Source organism: Mixophyes fleayi, chromosome 4 (genome assembly GCF_038048845.1).
Source record: "Mixophyes fleayi isolate aMixFle1 chromosome 4, aMixFle1.hap1, whole genome shotgun sequence".
Taxonomy (NCBI): domain Eukaryota; kingdom Metazoa; phylum Chordata; class Amphibia; order Anura; family Limnodynastidae; genus Mixophyes; species Mixophyes fleayi.
In genome coordinates this window covers 330,856,293-330,877,204 of record NC_134405.1, presented here as the reverse complement: position 1 = coordinate 330,877,204, position 20,912 = coordinate 330,856,293, and the positions used below count along the sequence as shown (strand labels likewise).

The 20,912-nt window shown below is 43.5% G+C and overlaps 1 protein-coding gene across 4 annotated transcripts in view; it reads left to right on the top strand.

Annotated features, from left to right (window-relative positions):
* Nucleotides 1–20,912, top strand: part of DENND5B (DENN domain containing 5B) — a 79,754-nt gene that overhangs the window by 56,294 nt on the left and 2,548 nt on the right. For 2 of the 4 annotated variants that reach the window (XM_075210386.1, XM_075210385.1), the window contains 13 exons: nt 2,105–2,215; nt 4,443–4,574; nt 4,966–5,118; nt 5,477–5,555; nt 5,930–6,011; nt 10,064–10,192; nt 10,887–11,008; nt 11,861–12,006; nt 12,749–12,867; nt 14,300–14,487; nt 15,487–15,569; nt 16,921–17,047; nt 20,272–20,446. In XM_075210386.1, the coding sequence (XP_075066487.1) occupies nt 2,105–2,215; nt 4,443–4,574; nt 4,966–5,118; nt 5,477–5,555; nt 5,930–6,011; nt 10,064–10,192; nt 10,887–11,008; nt 11,861–12,006; nt 12,749–12,867; nt 14,300–14,487; nt 15,487–15,569; nt 16,921–17,047; nt 20,272–20,446 (1,646 nt within the window). The remainder of the gene's footprint in view (nt 1–2,104; nt 2,216–4,442; nt 4,575–4,965; nt 5,119–5,476; nt 5,556–5,929; nt 6,012–10,063; nt 10,193–10,886; nt 11,009–11,860; nt 12,007–12,748; nt 12,868–14,299; nt 14,488–15,486; nt 15,570–16,920; nt 17,048–20,271; nt 20,447–20,912) is intronic. The other 2 variants (XM_075210390.1, XM_075210389.1) reach the window with 1 other exon arrangement.

Below are 20,912 nucleotides of genomic sequence, written 5' to 3'. Positions count from 1 at the left end.
ATCACAATGAATCCAATACTAATGAAATCAGTGTATTACGGCTGTGCACCACGGATAATAAACTAGAGTACATCAGGACTGCTTGGTGACTATTTTATTTTCATCTTTTTTACACCTTTCCAGGAAATGGTTTATATTCACATTAATACACATTGCATGATACTGTAAAGATGATGATAGACTTTTATCACTTCACTATAGTCCGGTTTGGGTATAGAAGAGTTTACATTGATCTGAGTGCCTTGGATTTGACAGGAGGAGGATTTTGCAGTGTGATTGTTATAATCCGTTCTATGTGCGTCAGCTGGTTTGCACAGATACAAATATTGTAAAAACGCTTGCGGAGTTCACCGATTTAATTTTAAAACATTTAATTTGTGTGTCAGCATGAGACTGAATAATCCCGTCCCCCCCTCTCATATTCGTATATATATATTTATTAATCCTCAGCAGCTGTCAGTCACAACGGTGATCAGTGATTGGCAGCTCACTGATGTCTGGTGGTCACATGGGGTCAGGGTGGGGGGGAGGGATCACAGTGATTAGCATATACCCTCTTGTCTTAGAATAAACCCCCAGCTCCGTCATTAAGGGATGGATCACGTCGGGTGTTAAGTCCCCATTGTCTGCCTGGTTAGATAGGAGCGTATCCGAATCAGTGGGCAACTCACATACTTGGAATTGTTCTGCAAATGCATCAGCCGAATTCTTGTATTGGTGGATAATCTGTCACCTCTGCATCTCGTGTTCTTCTCAGCTGCTTTGCTTTATCTACATATGTTATTCTGGCCATTTACTCACTCTCATTTCTTCCCCTCTTGTTTTACTTTAACGCTGTGCCGTTTTCCTGCATAAATATGGCAGCACACATCAGCCTAATTTGAAGTGAGTGCCTGGTGTGTCCTGTACAGCTGCCTAGCGGACGACGTGTAGCCGCTTACACTGTTATCAGACAGTCCTCAGACATGTTTGGAATATTTCATTTGTTAAATGCAAAATGAGAAATCCGCAGATAAGCTGCCGTCTGAGACACATTTAGACACATGACAAATATTTTATTACCCTGTTTTTAAACACGTCCGTCTCCTGAAAAGGTACACGTCACGCAGTATAGGCAGACAGCCTGTAGACCAATATTCAGCCTGTCCATTCACTGGAGTCTAGCGATATCACTGAGGCACGAGCCACTGGTGTCTCAGAACTGTGTCATCGCTAGTTCCTACTGACTTCATAGGTTGAATATGGTTCAGGCCACAAAATGGCAGCCCCCCCTGTGCCCTTAAAGGTGACACTTGGGGTTACAATATGCATTTATTTATAAAGGGATGCCAGCAATCAAATCATGTCTGTGTGATTACTTAGCCATTCGTTAGGGTCTCCTTCACCCACATGGGGGATTCAGCCATTTGAGGGCTGAACATAATTCCTGATGAACTGTCAAGAATGTATTGATCTCTTCCTGTGGAGGAAACCATTTTGTGAAGCAATATCCATCAGATTGTGACCTTTTGTGCCTCAGTGATGTCACTGCTTCTTTGTGATTTGATTGGCTGCATTCTCACATAAATATTCATCCCGCAATATGGCCACCTTCACAGTGTGAGGGGGGTGACAGATATAATTTACCGTTCCAGGACTTCTGGGGGGGTATATTTACTAAACTGTGGGTGGAGACATTGCCTATAGCAACCAATCAGATTCTAGTCATTTATTTCGTTACATTCTCCAAAACGACAGCTATAATCTGATTGGTTGCTATAGGCAACATCCCCATCTTTTCAAACCCATAGTAAATATACCCCCTGGAGTTTTAGCTTAGCACAACCGGTCTTGCCAGACCCCAGGAAAACTGCATGGTGTTATTATGTAACATTGGCTCTAAATGATTAAGGAATTCTGGTTTTCACTGGCAGAATTCCTTAAAGAAATGTTTTGTTTATTGTTAGTTCATTTGTTTCTTTTTTTTGGTGTTTTTTTTATTTTGCTATTCTGTATTTACTTTCTTATCTTCTCTCTTTTTCTTTTACGTTGGGGTCATGTGCATGCCTGCCTGTTTGGTGTCTTGCTTTCTGTCCCTCTTTGCTGTGTCTGCTCTCCTCATAAGCCGTCAGAGGAGATTGTGATCCGTCAGAACTCTATGGCGTTCTGGGAGTGGGATCAGGGGTACCCTGCGCCAACACGGCCTCCCAAAAAATCCTTCTCAGAGTGTTGCCTGGTATGTTGACTCACTTACAGCTGCTTTCTGTGTTGTTTAAACATTGCACGCTCCAACCCTAAACCTGTTTCTAGTCCTGTCGCATGGAGAGGCCCAGAACGCTTTGTAGTTTTGATTTTTTGTTTTTTTTGTTTTTCCCTAGAAAGCTTTGATCCTGGAGCTTTTCATCTCCAAACTGTTTTTTGTTTTTTTTTTAGATTTGCAAAGTTACCTGTAGAATCATGACTTTGATACTCTCTGAATAATGATCGCTCATGCATTATATCACACACATTATTGTACTATTTATGTTTTCTTTATATCCAGACTGTGACATGTCTTTTGTTTCATTTCTGTGTACACGCATATAAAACTGTTCACAAAGCTGCAAACATTCACACGTTCCACAAAGATCAGGTTTTGAGAATCTGGCTCATTTTAAAACTTGTCATTTAACAGACTTGCAAGGAAAGTTACCCTTATAATCAGCTTGTTAGAGGCACTACACTTGTGGATTTGCTTGGCTATGTATTAAAGTGTATACTTTGGCTACATGTAGTAGACACAGATGTTTTGTGGGTAGAACCAATATTCAAGTGCGACCTGCCTGTCCTATCAATTCTATCAATTCACAAGTGTACAGTGACAACAATGAGGCATGAGGTATGCCTATTGCACTCGAAATGCCTCATGCCTCAATTAGGTCACCAGTTCCTGATGGAATGGTAGTCAAGATATATTTTTTTTACTATATGCATTAAAGTATATTTAAAGTGCTTGTCGAACGCATAATATTATCTGCAGGCCCTGAATATCTTTGCTTGTCTCTATTACAAGTTCCTTATTCACATTTATGTGCACGTAAACAGGAAACTCTACCCGGAGTTGGCAAATCATTCCTTATGTTTCAGATATAGCACTTTCAAAAGCTGTTTTAAAACGTATGCAGTTTTGATTGACAGTGGGTCACCATGTTTAATCCACTATTGAGAAATTGACAACTTAAAGCAGCTTTACTAGAGCAAAATAATATCTTTCAATGTTGTCATTGGTTACTATGTCAAAAGGAAGAAAAGGTTATGAACCATCGTTTTGGTAAATATCCTAATATAAGAGCAGGACGTTTACCGCTGTCAGAATTTTATAAGTCGTTATGCTGTGTGTATTGTCTTTTATTTGTCAAATTGATGATTATCATCGTTCCTTTTGAAAATGTAAGTAACCACATGAAAAAATTTTTTTTTTTTTGCTTTAATAGGGCTTGTTATTTTAGATTTTTTTTATTTGCAGTTGTAGTTGTCCTTTCTAAGGATTCTGTGCAGCAGTAATATCCAGTATGCTGTGTGTGTGACCTGGAAGTGGTGCAGTCTTGTTGATCTCAGTATAGTGTTGTTCTCTCCTTATACATAGTATATAACATACCACTGTACAGCACAGCAATAAAACAGATGTACAATAAGACATAAGGTAAGCTCTCAGTAGAGCTTGCCATCTAACTACAAAACAACATCAATGTTTGTCTGCTGAGAGCACGATGTGGCTGAAAGAGATGTAAGCGAGAGTGATAAACAAAACGTCTTCCTTAAGAGCTGTGAATGTCCTGGCCTGTGCTGAGTTTGTATGTCCTCCACGTGTTTACGTGGGGTTCCTCCTGGTGCTACAGTTTCCTCCCATGGTCCAAAAGCATACTGGCAGTATCCTGGCTGTCCATGTGGGCAACGGAGACCGCGCAGCGTATTGTGAGTGGATCTCTCTGCTGCTTCGTGTCCCTGGCAAGTTGCAACCTGAGAAACTGCTTGTGTGGATGGGCCTTGTATGCATCCACCTCCAACCCCTGAAGATGTATAGATATATAGAGAGAGATCCCTACTTAAAACCTTTCTTTCTGCACGTCTGTGTGTGGTATTGTAGTCAGAGTTTTGGGTCTGATTTTTCGGACAACTACTTTTTTTGTTTTGTTTTTGCTGTTTGGTGTAACTCTTTACTGCCACAAAATTTTCAGACTGTTGGCAGCGCTGATCTGTGTCCGGAATCACTGAATTCCAAGCTGTAGCCAAGCTTAACTTAATTGGTCCCTTATTATTCTGAACACAGCACAATTATGTACAATGTTTTTGGTTGACTTAACAGGAAATGACTGTGACATGACATTGATGCCACATAAAGTACCTCAACACATTGCGCAGTGAATTCATTTTGATTTTTTTTTTTTTTAATAAATGCACTTAAATTATTTTAATAATTGCAGAAATATATGCAAGAAGCCAGGAGCTTGGGCAAGACTGTCAGACAGCCCAAACTGTCCGACCTTTCCCCTGCGGTCATAGCGCAGACTAACTCCAAGTTTGTTGAAGGACTCCTGAAGGAATGTCGCATGAAGGTAAATGCTGTGTTATTTTACTTCTTTTTATAAACCTTTTTCTTGTCTTTGGACTTGTCGCTTATTTAAACCTTTCTTCGTTTCGTCAATGGAATATGACTTTCTCAAAGATATATTCCCATTGGCGAAACTCGTCAGACCTTTATACTCTATATCCGCAGTCCGGTGCAACAAGCCGGCCTACGGCATCCTTGATTTGTGCTTCGCAGTTACCGACATACGCGAATAGAGGGACTGTGTGAAACCATACAGTAGTTGTGCTGTCAGCCCATGTTTTAATAAATAGATTTTTATTTACAATAATGTGACGAGGATAATGTACAGATGCTTATACGCTGTTTGGCAATTAATGAGACCGTACTCTGAGCTGACCGTACTCTTGTTTTATCAGACGAAGCGTATGCTGGTGGAGAAGATGGGCCATGAAGCGGTGGAGCTGGGGCACGCAGATGCCAATATCACAGGACTAGAGGAGAACACACTGATAGCCAGCTTGTGTGACCTGCTGGAGAGAATCTGGAGCCACGGCCTACAGGTCAAACAGGTAATCTAGAGACTGCTGTCCTCCGGGGGGTAGATACAAAACAAGGACATAAAAATAAATAAAGGCAGACCTGGAAATAAACAGTAGGGAGGGCCCTGCTTTCTAGTAGGGGAAAGGCTCAAAGACCACACGAGCAAGTGTGGCTCGGAGTGGAGATGGGGACAGTATGTGTGTGAGTAGGGTAGGCACCAGGTGAGTTGGGGGTGGGGTATTTGAAGTCTGGGGGGAGAGTCTGGTCAGTCACTGTATATATTGGCTCAGTTGACTCAATCGCCGATTTGACGGTTTGTAGAGAATTTATAAACTTTAATGCAAATTTAGATTTTTCTTATTACTTATTATTTGGATTTATTTCCAGGGAAAATCGGCTTTATGGTCCCATCTAGTCCACTACCAGGAGCGGGAGGAGAGACATGAGCGCATCGCAGAATCTCCAGGTAAGTCTGTCTGCAGGTTAGACGGCCACCTACAGGTTCTTATTAAATGGTCTTCAGCACATGTAGTTATTGCACAGAGCTGTACCCACAATTGTCTCCTTGTTCGTGTCTGGAACACAGGTGGAAAAGTAACTTGTTCATGAAGCCAACACTGAGATAGGAGCCAGGGGTCAGTCGAAAGCTGTCATTGGTTATTTAGTCATTGCAAGTTGTGAACTGTGATCCACTCAACTCCATTGTTTCACACATTGATTTCTCTACTTTGTATCCTCTCTAATCTTCCAGGGAGTCTTGCTTTTCCCAAAACAAACAAATTCATATTACTTATATTTAAAAGCAGGTAAAGTGAATATATTTTTATTTTTACCTTGTAGTTTCCCTTGGTCCTGAACGCCGAAAATCTGATACAGGATCTGCATTACCCTCGTTGCGGGTGTCTCTAATTCAGGACATGAGGTATGTGAGGAACGACCAATTGCTATTTGGAAGCCGGGTGTAATTTTAACTTTTTAAGTATGTTAAAAATCATATGCAGTCCAAATAGCTTTCTAAGTTGCACAGAAGTTACTGATTACACTCGTTTACTGACATCTCCCATAGATTATAATTTAACAATATACTGCCCATGGGTTTGAACTTAATGTATTCTTTGTAAAAACTTGCTCAACACTGAATTGCTTTTTAGCTTTAGTTTATCCCTAAAATAAATGTTGTATTATATGACAGATACATTACGTACATTTCATTCATTCATTCATTCATTGATCGATTGATCAGTTTTATCATAATAAACATTTTAAGTCTTTGTGCGGATTTTCCAGGTTCTTTGTATGTTTCATATTTGTAGATTTGTATCAATCTTGCGGTTTCCTCTTTAGAAATCGGTTGTGTATTCTGGTTTTCCTATTTCATAAATGTTACATAAGATCCCGTGGGTGACACTTTCATGTTCCTTTCCATTATTTATGTTCTGGACCTGCTGCCACTTTGCTATTACATAAATTAATGATCATTTTCGTTGTGGGAGATTTGACAATTGCTAATTAAGGAATTAATGTTGTCCATTTAACCTAAATGTGGACATAAATCTTACTGCTCCGGCCTCTGTACGTCTCCCTCGCACACCGCTGGGAAATACTCACAGCTACATCAGTCCGATTGTGGAAGCCAAGTTTGTAGTCCAGCTAATGGCATTGTCAGAGTGCTGTGGAGTGTGATACCGGGCGACCTCCTGCATGCTAATGGGGTTCCCTCCTCCTGTGGGCCAGGCAATTAAATAAGAACATTGTGTATCTCTTAAAGTGCACCTGCCTAATACACACAATGACAGTGACTTAAGGGCTGTGACAATACTCAGCCTCTCCGCTCATTAGGGAACATGTCGTGACTATTATTATTATCGTAGAATTGTAAGGCTCCACAGTGTGCCGCAGCGCTGTACAGTAGGGAAGACCAGGACATACGTAAAACAGGAACAGACAAAGCAGACAAAATGAATGGAGACATGAAAACAAAGGATATGGAGGACCCTGCTCATTAGAGAGCTTACATTCTAGGTGGGAGAGGGCACAGCTGAAACAAGAGAAGCGCGTGTGGCTCAGAGTGGAGATTTGGATAGTTGTGAGGCTGCATTAGTGTGAGTAGTGTTATCAGGGATAAGGTCACCTCTAAAGAAGAGATGGGTTTTCAAAGAGCATCTAAAGATTTGAAGGCTGTGGGAAAGTCTGATTGAGCGTGGTAGGGAATTCCATAAGTGGGGAGCAGCACGGGAGAAGTCTTGTAGGTGGGAGTGAGAGGTGGTTACCAGAGACAAGACAAGGAGCAGGTCAGAGGTAGATCTAAGAGGGCGGAGGGAGAGTATTTTGATATGAGATATGAGATGTATGAGGGGGTGGTGTTGAGGGCTTTGTAGGTAACGGTGAGTAATTTGAATTGGATTCTGGAGGACACAGGGAGCCAGTGTAGGGATTTGCAAAGTGGTGCAGCAGATGTGGAGCGGTGAGAGAGGAAGATGAGTCTTGTAGCAGCATTTAGGATGGATTGAAGTGTGGATATATGGGTGTCAGGAATACCAGATAGCAGGAGGTTACAATAGTCAAGACGGGAGATGATGAGAGAATGAATAAGTTTTGATAGCATGTTGAGTAAGAAGAGGGCGTATTCTGGCAATGTTTTTAAGGTGGAGTCGACAGGACTGGGAGAGAGTCTAGATGTGAGGAATAAAGCAGAGGGCGGAGTCGTGTGACACCAAGGCAGCGGGCTTGGGAGACCGAGGAAATTGTGGTGTTGACAGTAATCTTAGTGATGTCGGTAGTTCTCAGTGAGCAGATGATTGAGCTGCATTCTCATAAATACAAGTCCAGTGTACAATATGCTGCCTCCACTATGGGCGAGGAAATATATTGTATATTATCATTTTGGATATACCTATCACATTTTTTACCCGCTCTTACATACAGAGTAAAAAAGTCTAGATCCAGATTATAGATACATTATTTTCATTTGTTTTTAAATATTTATGCATCAATTAGAATTTTTTTATTTTATTTTTTAAACTTGCAACTTGTTTACCTAAAAGCAGCCATTAAACAAAGGAATGTGACGCTAATTTGTTGTCTTTTCCATCATCTCCGCAAAGCTGGAGAAGAGGTCGACAAACCTGTGTTTTTACACTACTAGAATGTTCCTGAATCTGTCTCCTTGCTCTGATCTGCATATTGATATTAGAGAAGGGATTGTAGCATGAAAAGGGGACGGCAGAGAATTGAAATAGAGAAATAACATTTCAGGAACTGGAGCTTGTATTTCACACTGGGGGCTATCGGGTGATTATGTTTTGGGAAATACAATAGGAACATTAAGACTGGATTGGATTCTGACTTTTAAAAATAATTAATTGAGCTCCTTTTTATAATATAAAAGAAAGATCCCCTCCCCCAGCCAGAATGACCGCGGATTCCAACGTCCGAGGCATTCTGTAGAGCGTTCATTAAATAGAGTGATCAGTACAAGTGTATCGGGAGCTGATTGTACATTGTTTTAAAGGCTGAAATATTTCCCCCTACGGAGGGTATTGCTCAAGGCTGTGTATAAATTAAATATGATTGTGCTAAGTCAAGTAGATATAACCTGTGGTCAGTCTAAATCAGTGTTGGCTAACCTATGACACTCCAGGTGTTTGTGAAACTACAAGTCCCAGTATGCTTTGCCAATATATAGCAGCTTATTGCTGGAAGGGTATGCTGGGACTTGTAGTTTCACAACACCTGGAGTGTCACAGGTTAGCCAACACTGGTCTAAATCGTTACTACACTGATGTCTGTCTGGTTACTATGGCACGGTTCGCTTAGTGGTTAGCACTTCTGCCTCGCAGCACTGGGGTCATGAGTTCAATTCCCGACCATGGCCTTATCTGTGTGGAGTTTGTATGTTCTCCCCGTGTTTGCGTGGGTTTCCTCCGGGTGCTCTGGTTTCCTCCCACACTCCAAAAACATACTGGTAGGTTAATTGGCTGCTATCAAATTGACCCCTAGTCTCTCTGTGTGTGTGTGTGTTACGAAATTTAGACTGTAAGCTCCAGTGGGGCAGGGACTGATGTGAGTGAGTTCTCTGTACAGCGCTGCGGAATTAGTGGCGCTATATACATAAATAATGATGATGGTTAATGTGGCCATCTGCTCACAGAGGTTCATCAAGGAAGACAAAGTGAACGCAATTTGCATTTTTTTTGGTTTGGATGGAAATTGCACTTATGTTCGCACGTGTGCGAGTACTAACGGAACTGAAGAAATGTTTCCAGTTGACTAGGAGTATAAGTGCGCTCTTCCTATACGGCCCTTGCCGTATGCAGACAGACACAACACACTGCAGGATACGCACAATGCATATGTGCAATATAAAGTCCCATCAGGACACACAGATTAAATAGAAAAATGATCAAATAACACCTGTTAATATAATCTCTAATAAAAAAAAAACATTAAAGTTTTTTTTTTTTTATGCCTACTGTACATAAAATACACTTTCACAGTTGCTCTTAATTACAAACACATGTTCTAGCATGTCTACGTGACCGTCATCCCCATCACTCAGCACTTACACCCGACCTGTAGCTGGTGCAAGTGATACAGCTAAAAATCACGTACCTGAGAGATTCTCAGAGCTTGAATCGGACGAATGTGCAATATGTCCCCTCCCACGCCGTTCGTAGGCCGTTAGAAGTGTCCTTTGCGTTAGAAGAATTGCCTGCACCTGCGTTGTCTGGCGTATAGTCTGAGCATGCGCAGAGCACTATTACACAAAATACACCACGTGTGGGATTTATGTTCCTTAATGAATGAGGCACTATGTCTTTTTATCATATTCCAAATAAAATGTCCTTTGAATTGGCAAAACACGAGTGACCTTAACCTCTGGGTACTTCTATGGTAAACTGCTAGAAGGAGAATTATTAAAAGCCTATATCTATATTAATGCTCTCTCGCGCTCTCTCTTTTTCTGGTCTTCAGACATATCCAGAACTTGAGTGTGATAAAGACGGATGTTGGCAGAGCTCGGGGCTGGATACGACTTATCCTGGAGAAGAAATTGTTGTCACAACATCTCAAACAGCTGCTGACCAATCAGACGCTCACCAAGTGAGTGCTGTTCCCATAATGCTCTGCGTGCAGAGACGAGAGCTGTGCGCGTACTGTAGCCCCAGGAATTGTGACCGCTTCTGTCATTAGGATGTGGACATTTACTTCCATATAGTGTTCATATATTTATATTCTCAAGTTGTTAATCATTGTCTGACTTTCAGCAAGTTGTACACATGTATGGTTCTAGGTGTGCTGACTGATCTCTCACCTGCAGGAGGTTGTACACATGTATGGTTCTAGGTGTGCTGACTGATCTCTCACCTGCAGGAGGTTGTATACATGTATAGTTCTAGGTGTGCTGACTGATCTCTCACCTGCAGGAGGTTGTACACATGTATGGTTCTAGGTGTGCTGACTGATCTCTCACCTGCAGGAGGTTGTACACATGTATGGTTCTAGGTGTGCTGACTGATTTCTCACCTGCAGGAGGTTGTACACATGTATGGTTCTAGGTGTGCTGACTGATCTCTCACCTGCAGGAGGTTGTACACATGTATAGTTCTAGGTGTGCTGACTGATTTCTCGCCTGCAGGAGGTTGTACACATGTATGGTTCTAGGTGTGTTGACTGATCTCTCACCTGCAGGAGGTTGTACACATGTATGGTTCTAGGTGTGCTGACTGATTTCTCGCCTGCAGGAGGTTGTACACATGTATGGTTCTAGGTGTGCTGACTGATTTCTCGCCTGCAGGAGGTTGTATAAGCGGTACGCCTTCCTACGATGTGAAGAGGAGAAGGAGCAGTTTCTCTACCATCTCCTCTCATTGAACGCTGTGGACTACTTCTGCTTCACCAGTGTATTTACCACCATCAGTAAGTGTCCTGTGCCCGTCCTGTGTCCTGTTCGCTGTGTTGTGTAAATGTCTGAACCTTACAATAAAATGTCAAATCATTGTCTCCCAGTCTCTTAGTCTTTCACCCTCTGTGCTCAGGTCTCCTAATGTATTACAGTTTATTGATGTCTCCCTATTGTGGATATATTAATAATTTCGGTATCAGCCTGCAGTTGAAATTTGTCATTTCAAGCATTTAGGTTTAATAAATACACTCAAGAAAAACAATACAAACCGTGCCCTTGTGTGTTACCAGTACATCAATAGGCTGCATTTGTCCTTCAGCCCACAGCACAGCCGCCACCTCTGAGTGTTTCTGTCATGTGACGAATTCCCAGTCAGTGCATAAGATGCGTTCTGTTGGCTGACTCAGTATCCATGAAAATGCAGCCTATAAACTTACTAGTTATTGGTCGCTTGACTATGGCATTGTGAATGGTTTAGTGAATTGATAGGAGTTTTCAGCAGTGTATTTACGTGTATCTGACCGGTTTATAGTCTGTAGACATGCTTGTTGCTCCATTGCGCCCTTTATTGAAAGTTCCGCAGTCCGTCATGTAATTGACACCTCGAAATACTTAGAATATATTTGCTACAGTTCTCTTCCCACTTCGTGTTACCCTAGGGTGTTGTTTTTTCCCTCATTTTCATATTCTTGCCTCATTAGACTAACATCAGCTCTGTGAAGGAATGTTTCCTGTGATCTCGCTATCTTTATTTTCACATGAAATACTTGTTACTATGCTGACCCACTTTTTAATGCACAAAGCACCGCCGAGCCTCCTCCCCGTGTCCTTCTACGCAGATTAATAAGGTGATTTATCTCCCCCAGTGATTCCATACAGAGCTGTGATAATCCCCATCAAGAAACTGAGCAATGCCATCACCACGTCTAATCCCTGGGTGTGCGTCTCCGGGGAGCTGGGCGACACCGGCGTCATGCAGATCCCCAAGAACCTACTAGAGATGACATTTGAGGTTTGTTGCCACTGCTCATAAATAAAGCTGTATCTTGTCTGATTTTGGATTATCGGGGTCACAAGATTAGGCCAGCACAGGGGCAGACACAAGATTGTTGTTAGTTTAAAGGGAACTTCACTTTTCATTTTGATGTGTTTGAAGAGTCTTTCTGATAATTGATCACATCTTCACAATGACTTGAAGATGTGATCACTCTAAGTACTGCCTGACTCTAAGCCTGGATTTGTTTCCACCTCAATTGCTGAGCACAACCCTTCATTGCGTCATACTGTTTGATTGACAGTCCCAGCACTAGAACCTGCATTTAAATACAGACTATTACATCTGAAAACTATCTCTGGTTTTAAAAGATCAAATTCCGCTATAACTTTTCAGGAATAGGTTGCAGATTATTCCTTTACTTTGTAGGTATCTACAGAACATTGCCTCATCTCAGTTAGCCAACGTCCGATCGTTATTGAATATACAATATCAATCAAAGCAGGAATTGCCCCGATAGTTGTATTTTTAATCCCTTACTTGCTGAATATCTGTAGTTAGAGCAAATAATGTTTTCTCTTCTTGTCCATTGCTAGTTAGGATCATGCATATCTATTACAGTTTTTCGAGTGTTTTTATGATGTTTCTTCAACGATTGCTGCATTACTAATGGCTTGTTTCAGCGCCACTTTCTAATGCAAGGTGAATATATTATGTTCACATTTTTTATATTGTACTTGTTGTATGATTTTCTCATCAGTGCCAGAACCTGGGCAAACTCACTACAGTCCAGCTGGGACACGACAACTCAGGACTTTTGGCCAAGTGGCTGGTAGACTGCGTCATGGTCAGAAATGAAATCACAGGACACACGTACAAGTAAGATATCTATGTGATGGAAGTTTTGTTTTGCTATGACAAGTTTTAATACTCGCTCAGGAGGCCAGAAGACAGACATTGCTTCAAACTCTGAAATTGACAGCCTGGAACTGCAGTGAGAGTATTAGAAGTGATGGCTGCATTTGTTGCCGAACTTGGGGATGGTTGATGCCAGACTGCATGGCCATGTCACCTAGTCACTAGATGTCCATTGACCAGTTCATAAATTCCCCAAGTATATATGGAACTGGGTGAGAGTCTTAGAGGATACTGCCCTAACCTCTCGGGCTACTACCCCGCATCTAGCCTCATGGGCTCAACCCCCGCGCATTTAGCCTCTCTGGCTCACCCCACCCCCCGCGCATTTAGCCTCTCTGGCTCACCCCACCCCCCCGCGCATTTAGCCTCTCTGGCTCACCCCACCCCCCGCGCATTTAGCCTCTCTGGCTCACCCCACCCCCCGCGCATTTAGCCTCTCTGGCTCACCCCACCCCCCGCGCATTTAGCCTCTTTGGCTCACCCCACCCCCCGCGCATTTAGCCTCTCTGGCTCACCCCACCCTCGCATCTAACCTCTCATGCCCCCCTCCCCCCAACCATTTAGCCCCTCAGGCACCCGCCCCCTCCCCTTCCCCCCGCCCCCTCCCCTTCCCCCTGCATCTGGCCTGTCGCGACCTCGCCGCCCACCCCCTATTTGGCGCCTCGGGCCGCCCACCCCCTATTTGGCGCCTCGGGCCGCCCACCCCCCATTTGGCGCCTCGGGCCGCCCACCCCCCATTTGGCGCCTCGGGCCGCCCACCCCCCATTTGGCGCCTCGGGCCGCCCACCCCCCATTTGGCGCCTCGGGCCGCCCACCCCCCATTTGGCGCCTCGGGCCGCCCACCCCCATCTAGCCTCAAAAAAGCGAACCAGCCCGGCACCCCCTCTAGTTCCACCCGTGTTTGAGTTAGCTATGAAGTACTATTCATTATCAGTAGTTATTGTATGTCAAAATCCGCCCTGATTGTATTCTTTGTTTGGCAGCTTATTTATCTTAATAATGTGCTTAGTTCAGTGTTTTTGCATTTGTGTCCCTTGGTTAAGTTTGGATTAGTCAATCATTTTTCAAGTCCGAGATTAAAATAAACATCTGTTTTACTCTGTATAATTTGTCAGGCACGTCTGCGGTACTTTATACATTGTTTAAATTCCACCCTCCAATTTAGTTCATCTTCTAGAGACAGTTGTCTTTCCCATCTCTCTGCCCATATAAGATCTGTCCTGATTATTGACAGAGCTGCGTCATAGTTCTCTGCCATTAAATCCTTCTGTTCTCTCAGAATGATCGTTGTACAATCGCACTAACAAACACTTCACTAAAGACAAATGTCAGGATAATGAAATTCCATCTCATCTTGATGTGATTCTTTATATATTGTGTTTTTTCTCCCAAGGTTCCCATGCGGACGTTGGTTGGGGAGGGGGGTGGACGACGGGAGCCTTGAAAGGATTCTTATTGGGGAGTTGATAACTCCGGTATCGGATGAGGATCTTGGAAAGCAAAGTCGGACCCCCCCACAACAGAAATCCCCCACTACGGTTCGCAGGCTGAGCATAACCTCTCTCACGGGGAAAAATTGCAGTAAGTTTACAGCTGAGTAAATATACATATATAATATATATATAATAGCATAATATAATTTATTTGTATTTATTTCAATCAGCAATGTTTCTTGTGTTGGAGAAATTAGGAAAAGTAGCAGTGCGAATTTTAAGAGAACATTTGATAAAACTACAGAAAGCCCAATAATATTATAATAATAATAATAATAATAATTAACTAGTTAGAACATGACCACCAAGGACTTTAGGGTATTGAATGGAATGTATGAAGGAATGAATCCTACCAAATATTCTCTGTGGTTGGAACACGGGGGAACTGTGTAATAATGTTCGCCATTATTACTAAATTTAATACAGGCCATAAATATATATGTAACAACCAAATGATACATAAATATGTTGTTCATATGAACTTGGAGATAAAGCGCCTTCTATATTTGTCTTTGGCTACCTATCTATGCGCTGTTTAAATTGACTGAACGGTTCTTCCATAAAGCGCCACCTTGATTAAATAATTTTTCACATAATACTACAAGTCGGATGTATGAAGATCACTTTATACAGCGGGGTGTTTGACACCAAAATGTTCCAGCTTCAGTTTCACAGGAGCCTCACGCCTCTACCCCCTGCTCCCCCCACTATCAAACTGTGCCTGTGGCTTTCTGTTCATCTCCGTTCCCCTCCTCACATCATGGCAGACCTGTCCTGATTTATGCAGTCACTTCCTCCTGCACGATCAGCGCACACTTCTTTTCCGAAATACTCTGTGCTTTTACACATTCCAAAGATGTGATTGGCTACAGGATGTTCTATTGCTGCCCAATCCGAACTTGGAATCACATGATGAAGAATTACCCAATACAGCCACAACACAAATGTCTCCTGTAATGAATAGTGAGGCTTAGTGCTCAGAATAGGCCAGTGCTTGGCCGATTTAATGGGCCAGCATTGGCTAATAGCATCTAAAATCTTCCTGGTACTATGTGTCTCTACTGACGGTACTCTTGATATATTACAGAACCCAACGCCGGACAGATTCAGGAAGGAATTGGAGAAGCAGTGAATAATATTGTCAAACATTTTCACAAGCCAGAAAAAGAGGTAAGCTTCAGATTGTTTCTTATTGTGGGGACGAGTGATCCAGATTTATTTTTATCCTGCATTGATACGTAACAAAAGCTGGAAGTGTCAGTGTTACCAGTTTAGAAGACAAATTCCTTCCTGACCTGAAAATACCGTCTTACCCTCTGGATTAGCTGACTCCCCTCCTGTTAGTTCCTGTAACCCTAAATGCCCTAATTTATCTAGTGCAGTGTGGATTCCATCGTATAAATCTGTTACAGAATTTGTGATTCAGCTCACAGGGGACTGGTGAGACAACGGGGAGAATGAGCACATGCGGTAAATGTCTGTTTAAGGGCAGCAAGCAGAGTAAATGAAGGGGTGAGAACAAGAGGACAGCAGAGTGGTGATAATGAGTGAAAGGCAAAGAGTGCGGGGGGGGAGTAAGGAAAAAGAAATGGGAAGATGGCAGTCTAGGAAAGGGGGAAGGGCACGTGGAGCCTGGGGCAGTTCAGGAAAGGGAGAAGGGCACGTGGGGTCGGGGGCAGTCCAGGAAAGGGAGAAGGGCACGTGGGGTCGGGGGCAGTCCAGGAAAGGGAGAAGGGCACGTGGGGCCGGGGGCAGTCCAGGAAAGGGAGAAGGGCACGTGGGGCTGGGGGCAGTCCAGGAAAGGGAGAAGGGCACGTGGGGTCGGGGGCAGTCTAGGAAAGGGGGAAGGGCACGTGGAGCCTGGGGCAGTTCAGGAAAGGGAGAAGGGCACGTGGGGTCGGGGGCAGTCCAGGAAAGGGAGAAGGGCACGTGGGGTCGGGGGCAGTCCAGGAAAGGGAGAAGGGCACGTGGGGCCGGGGGCAGTCCAGGAAAGGGAGAAGGGCACGTGGGGCTGGGGGCAGTCCAGGAAAGGGAGAAGGGCACGTGGGGCTGGGGGCAGTCCAGGAAAGGGAGAAGGGCACGTGGGGTCGGGGGCAGTCCAGGAAAGGGAGAAGGGCACGTGGGGCCGGGGCCAGTCCAGGAAAGGGAGAAGGGCACGTGGGGCCGGGAGCAGTCCAGGAAAGGGAGAAGGGCACCTGGGGCAGTCCAGGAAAGGGAGAAGGGCACGTGGGGCCTGGGGCAGTTCAATAATCCCCTATTTACATTGGATAGATGTAAAGTGGGTGGAGAGATATGGGGCCAGAGTAACTTTAAAATAGAAACAGTATGTAGAGGACAGAAGTTTAAAGGCCACAATAAAAGGCACATTCTTGTAGGGTAGTATATAGTCTTGCGCTGTCTGTGTTCTGTGTTGAGTAAGGACACTTCCATGTCAGCTGTTTGTATGCATTGCAGCCCTCCAGCACTAATCCGCTTTAGCAGCGCCTCCTTAAAGCCTCTAATATGATTTGCTTCCCTGCAGAGAGGCAGTTTAACCATCCTGCTCTGCGGAGAGTGTGGCCTCGTTTCAGCCTTGGAGCAAGTCTTTCATCACGGATTTAAATCTGCCCGCATCTTCCAGAAGAGCGTTTTCATCTGGGATTTCATAGGTAAAACCAAGTGCTTGTTCTTCTCATCCAGTGCGAGAGCGCACAGCTCTCAATGCTATTTTGGTCTTGGCATGTGATTTGGAACCACAGTCAGCAGTGTGATGAAATAACTGTGTCTGCAAGGTTAATGTTTCTTTTAGGGGACAGTGGATTTTAGACTCTTTATCTCTTTAGTATTATTACAGCCTCATCTATTAACTGCACACTTGTGGGAGCCATAAGAAATTATCCTTCTTAATGATGCTTTAGAGGCCCGCGCAGCAAATGACTGTCATACTAATATACATAGACTGAGCTCTCCCAGCACTCAAATATGTCGAGTTTACAGGATTTTATATATCCTTTTACTACCTGTACACTTTAAAGTGCATCTGTCGCCTCACACAGTGAAAGCAGCCGTTTCCTGGGCTGAATAAACATTCATGAGCATGCAGCCAATGAATTCGCTAGTAACCAGTGACCTCACTGAGGATAGAGCCAATGAATTCACTAATAACCAGTGACATCACTGAGGATGCAGCCAATGAATTCACTAATAACCAGTGACATCACTGAGGATGCAGCCAATGAATTCACTAGGAACCAGTGACATCACTGAGGATGCAGCCAATGAATTCGCTAGTAACCAGTGACCTCACTGAGGATAGAGCCAATGAATTCACTAGGAACCAGTGACATCACTGAGGATAGAGCCAATGAATTCACTAGGAACCAGTGACATCACTGAGGATGCAGCCAATGAATTCACTAGGAACCAGTGACATCACTGAGGATGCAGCCAATGAATTCGCTAGTAACCAGTGACCTCACTGAGGATAGAGCCAATGAATTCACTAATAACCAGTGACATCACTGAGCATGCAGCCAATGAATTCACTAGGAACCAGTGACATCACTGAGTATGCAGCCAATGAACTCACGAGGAACCAGTGACATCACTGAGGATGCAGCCGGTGATGTCACTAAGGGACCAGTGAGGACAGACTTTTTGTGGGCTGAGCAAACTTTCATTAAAAGCAGATGATCAGTTCGCAAGCAACCAGCGATAGTGTGGTTACGTGTATAACGTTTTCTGCACCCTGTGTCTCATTACACGAGTGCTTCCAACTTGTAAGGAGACAAATCCTACACTTCTTAAATGTCACCTTTCCTTTTCACTACATCTATTATCCCGAGTGTTTGATATTTACAAAAAACGTATCTATCATTGGATCTTCATGCCTAATATATTCTAAAGTGTATTTAAGAATTACCTGTTTTTTCTACGCTGCCGCTGCCATCCTTAAATTGTTCAGCAGCGCTCCTCATGGTGACTGATGTCTTTTGTATAACACATAATAGATATAATAAGTTATAATTGCTAAATAACACCGATAACAACAAGTTTCTGGATTCCATATCTTTATGTAATGATCGCCGCACAATGTAAGAGATGTCTCTCCGGAACGTCCGTAGATTGCGCTGATGTTCTGTACCGTGAATCGCCAGCAATTGAGTCTCCCCCTATACAACCTTATTCCGTGGAGGTTTCAGAATAAATGTAGCCGATGTCACATTGTGTTTTTGTAAAATGTCCAAAGAATGGCCTCTGTCCATCAGGAAATGATGGTTATATGCCTCAAAACATTCATCAACCCTGGAAAAACATACACACTGCCACCTGCAGGCGTCCTCTGATCACTACACTGCACAGATTTAACCTTTAATCAGAAGAGTTTAAAATGTCAGATATGTCACATTTCCCAGTAATTCCTGATGACTGATGGCAAGTTCTAGTTTGACATTTTATTAAATGTCACATTCTCCCGAGATGCAGAGAAAGTTCTCTGTTTTGTTGTATCCTGACACTGATTAGATGTTTGTACGAAGGATCTATCAGGCCTTTTGCAGTCTCACCTCTTAGATAATGAGGCATCTTTGCGGACTATACACAGAATAACATTACTGGGACCTGCTGTGTTCATCTTTACAGTTCAAAAAATGTATGGCGGGGCTCAACAAATATTTCACAATTTAGGAACCAGCAAACGTTTTTGTATGGTATCTGTCATAAATAGCAGACCATAAGTATAGCCCCTATTCTTTTTATAAGTCTCTCACCCTTCTAACTATCATAACATCCCTCATCCACATCATAACCCTTCTCTGTCCCCTTCTATCTCCACCTCAATCCACGTCTTCATCTCACTCTATCCCACCTTAAACCCATTCCCTCTGCTCCCTCTCGCTCTTCACTGATTCATCCCCCTCCTCAGCACCCCCATTGTCCACTCAATCCCCTTCTCCATCCCATCGCCCCTCATCAACCTGCTCTACTGATAATCCCCCTATCAACATGTCACTCATCACTGTCTCCCTCATTGTCGGCAACCGCCCAACATCTCTCCTAAATCATTAGAATCCTAATGACTAATCCCCCCCCCAATCCACATAGTTATCATTAACCCCCCCATCGCCAATAGGCATCACTTCTGCCTGCACCATTAACCCCTGCATGAAGCATAATAAACCCTTCAATTCTGCATCTCCATTTTGCACTATCATCCCTCCCTCAGTAACAGGCCATCCTATCCTTTTCTCCCTCCGTCATAAACGTCATCCATTATTATTACCCCCTCCAAAGTGCTACTCCGAATCTATGCAGAGATGAAATAATCATGCTTCAGTTCCGAGTACATCTGTGCCACTGCTGAGCTTAAACATAGAGGACCTGACTTGTGGTCTGTTCCCCTCCGAGGAAATGTAAAATTGTCATCCAGAATGCTGGCTGTGAGCATGGCACTCTGGGACGTCAGTGCTGTCTGTCAGAATGAGAGCTTGTTACAGCCTTCACCTCCGAATGCAGCCTGACACATGGGTGCCTATCCTGATTCACACAGGTCGGGGCTCCCCGGGAGTAAAGGCACCGAGGCCCAATTTTTAGGCAATGGTACTTTGGGACCAGGGGGTTGTCTAGCCCCTTACATATGAAATCGCTTAGAACTTTTTATTTTATTTTTAAATTGCACTTTTCTTTGCCAAGTCACCTATATGTAGTGAAGGCAGCCACTTTATGAGCTGGACCAGTTTATAGCCCATCCAGTGACTTGGACGCACTGACATCTCATCCGGTTCTTAGTGCATGCATTGCATAATATATGTAGAGCCCTCAAACTGACTCTCCCTGTGCGTGTAGGCGACAGATCCACTCAGCTGAATGCTAAACTATGTCTGTTCTTCTGCAGAAAGGGCCGTGGCTTACTTTGAAACCACTGATCAGATTGGGGACGGAGAGGAAGACCAGCTCCTCCAGAGATCGTCCTGCAAAATCTTCTGTCACTATGTGAACACCATTGTGGCGGCTCCCAGAAATATTGGCAAGGATGGGAAGTTCCAGCTGCTGGTGTGCCTGGGGTCCCGGTAAGATGCTACTTGTGTGTTTGGAATACGGGGTTTAGTAGTTTTAGATGGTAAAGAGGATTAGTGTGTTGGTTTAATAAGAACAATGCCCCTGCCCTCCCTAATCTTACTGATGAGGTCAGATGAAAGGATTATGGTACTCAAGCACATGCTTTTCTCTACATATAGCCAACACCTTTATAGTAGCTAGGTAACATTCTGCGATAAACATATTATACAAAGATCCTAGTATTTATATCGGACAGATACAAAAGGAAAATAAAAATGGAGGTTAGTGTACCTTTTACAGGCCAACGAACCTAAAATACAAATCTTAAAGCATCTGGTAACACTGACAAATAATATATGTAAATCCATGTCTCTATCTTCACGGACAGACCCTGAGCTAATTGAAATTGTGTTTAACGCCTGCTGTGCAGTATAGTGCAAGCTATTAATTTGTTGCCATCTATGAGAAGCTGGCTGT